We start from the raw sequence: 2,576 nt of genomic DNA on the forward strand, positions 1-2,576 counted from the left end.
AAGGTCCCTTCCGACCCTACTTCTATGATTCTATGAATAAGATTAATCCAGGCCAGCAATGCAACCAGGCACCCAAGAAAACATACAAGGGGATAATCCCATGATTGGAGAGAGAATGGGTGGGTAATGTAATAGGCATTTTCCAACTCTTACCTTACACTTGTTTCACCCTATCAGTGGCCATTGATACGTTGCAGCCACCTCACCTGACAGAGGTTAGTGATCCTCAGCCTTTTTGGACTTGAGGCACTCCTCCCCAGCCTTGAGGCACCTCTTTGAAAATTCCAGCTCTTAGTTTTGAGACTTTTTTTTTGACAGCAGAAAAATACTAGAGCAATTTGTCTGTTGCACAGAACTCAGAAACACCACAACAAACCACAAGGTTTTTAACACTGTGCATTCCTACGTGGAAACTCAAGTTTTAGTTTGTGAATCGTGCTTGCACACCATGCTACCACTGCATGACAACCAATGACACTCTTGAATGGATCTCAAGACACCCCAGGGTGCCATGGAACCCTGGCTGCGAATCACCTGGTCTAACAAAATGCTAAGACTGAAACACAGTAACAGAGATCAGCACTGTTTCCATTTATGCCTTCTCACTGGCCCTGCTTCTAACACTGTAATCCTGCACTCAGTCACAGCTGCATTAGTTTTACCTTGCCAGCAAAGCTTATGATGTTGAACTTGGATTCAGCTGGGCTGCTGGCCATTGAGAAGAGAGCCTTTATGAGCTGCTCCTTCAGGAAACACAGTTTGGAATACGTGGTGTTTGACACACTGATGACAAATATGATATTTCCGTTGTGGAGATGCCCAAACATGGGTGAGGCAGGGCAGTGGGCAGGCTGAAGGGCTGGCATGGTTTAACCCAGTGGTTCTCAACCTTTCTAGAGTAGGGAGCACCTCTGGATAGACTTGAGGCATCCGTTGGAAAACACCAGCTCTCAACATTCCCTCCTTTTCTTTTGGCCTGCAGAAAAATACAACATTGACGTTTTTCCATGGCAAAGAACTGCAGCAGACCTAGGGTAGCCTCTGACACGTCCCCAGAATACAAGACATCCCTTTGGGCATGGGGGGTGGGGAAGGAAACAACCATAGGCCCCCAGTGGCCAAACAGTGGGGAGGGGTGGGGGCACTACCCCCCCTGGCCAGTCAGCAGCAAGGGGTGGGGCCACCACAAAAAAGCTGCCTCCCTCCCTCCAGTGTTGCCAGGTGTATAATAATATGAGATGTATTTGTAAGATAATTTCAACTCTTGTACGATGTAGTCAGGATCAGCAAAAATGCTCAAAATGTACCACAGTTTTTTAGGCAGCTCATTGGTGCAGCATATGCAAAACCCAAGTGGTCCTCAGAGAGGCTTAACTTGATTTTGCATTTGCTGTCAATACTTTGTTATGCCAGCTTACCTCCAAATAAAGCCATGCTTCAACTTTGACAACCCAGTTCTTACTGGCGACGTACAGTGAGCAACAGAAAGGAAATAAAATTTATTTGCATACTTGTTTGCATATTTTTTCAGCGTATGATAGTTTTTCAGCAAACAGAATTGGAAGCTCACAATGATCGTATCATTTCATATTTAAGACCTGGCAACCTGGCTCCCAATGCTGCTCCTCCCGGCTGCGCACCGCCCTACCCGTACGCACAGCCAGTAGAGTCACGAGGACAAATGATTGACACGTTTTTCCATCAATGAACTAAAAAACAGGACTTCTTGCAGTCCGCTCCTCATTCAGAAGGTGGGGGGACACACGAAGGGTTTAAAACCAGGAGGGTGGGGTATAAAACAGGACCGAGGCGGGATGCTGAGTAGAGCTCCCGGGGTTTACCTAGCGAGGCCCTTTTATACCCCCGGCACACGTTACATTCATGGCGCGCGGGGCTGCGCTATACATGCACGGCGCTGTTTTCTCTCTGGTTTACCCCAAGGCGGCCGGGCCCTTAGGGCGTGGAGGCAGCCGGCGGCGCCCCCGAGAGGCCGACGAGGCTTCACCTGTGCCACGATGCCCCGCTGTCCACGTGCGGACGGGGAGCACCACCCGGAGGGGCGATCCGCACCGCCGGCGGAATGGGCGCGCCCCGCCGCGTTGCCTAGCAACCAGACGCCGACGACGGAACCAACTGGAGCCCTAGAAGGGGAGCCTCTTCCTGCACTTCCCTTCGGTGAAGGAAGTCGTGGGCCCGCCCGCCTGCTCCCTGGGAGGATGTGTCCAACACCCGCTTGAGTTCTGCGACGGCGGCGTTGAGTACCCAGAACATAGCTCCCTTTCCTGGGGCTTGGTACAGCCTGGGACGGTTCCATTTGTGAGAGGGGAGCGTGTGTACATGCCAGAAACGGACCGCTGGTTCTGGCCGCCGGGCTTGGCAGGGTGGTGACACACGGGATGCGTTGTTCCCGCGAGCCGAGGCGCCCTAGGGCTCCCCTTGCCTCAGCAGCGCCTCTTTCCTTCCTCCCTTCCCTCCCCAACTCCTCCCCTCCCGGAGTTGGTAGGCGCCAGCCTGCCCTGCAGCGAATCAGCGAGGGGCTTGTTGGCAGGTGGCCGCTCCGCCCCCCGATAGCGGGG

The 2,576-nt window shown here is 52.6% G+C and overlaps 2 protein-coding genes across 3 annotated transcripts in view; one reads left to right on the forward strand and one right to left on the reverse strand.

Annotated features, from left to right (window-relative positions):
- LOC109296158 (trichohyalin-like) overlaps positions 1 to 2,570 on the reverse strand; it is a 41,773-nt gene extending 39,203 nt beyond the window's left edge. Inside the window, exon 1 of one of the 2 annotated variants that reach the window (XM_019515416.1) lies at positions 2,006 to 2,570. In XM_019515416.1, the coding sequence (XP_019370961.1) occupies positions 2,006 to 2,314 (309 nt within the window). In that variant the 5' untranslated portion in view covers positions 2,315 to 2,570. Of the gene's footprint in view, positions 1 to 662; positions 857 to 2,005 lie in introns of those variants that run through there. The other variant, XM_019515417.1, reaches the window with a different exon arrangement.
- NDUFB2 (NADH:ubiquinone oxidoreductase subunit B2) overlaps positions 2,338 to 2,576 on the forward strand; it is a 1,850-nt gene continuing 1,611 nt past the window's right edge. Inside the window, exon 1 of the mRNA XM_019515827.1 lies at positions 2,338 to 2,353. Coding sequence (XP_019371372.1) covers positions 2,338 to 2,353 — 16 coding nt within the window. The remainder of the gene's footprint in view (positions 2,354 to 2,576) is intronic.

This window comes from Gavialis gangeticus, unplaced genomic scaffold (assembly GCF_001723915.1).
Source record: "Gavialis gangeticus isolate Ggan-Ray unplaced genomic scaffold, GavGan_comp1, whole genome shotgun sequence".
Lineage (NCBI taxonomy): Eukaryota > Metazoa > Chordata > Crocodylia > Gavialidae > Gavialis > Gavialis gangeticus.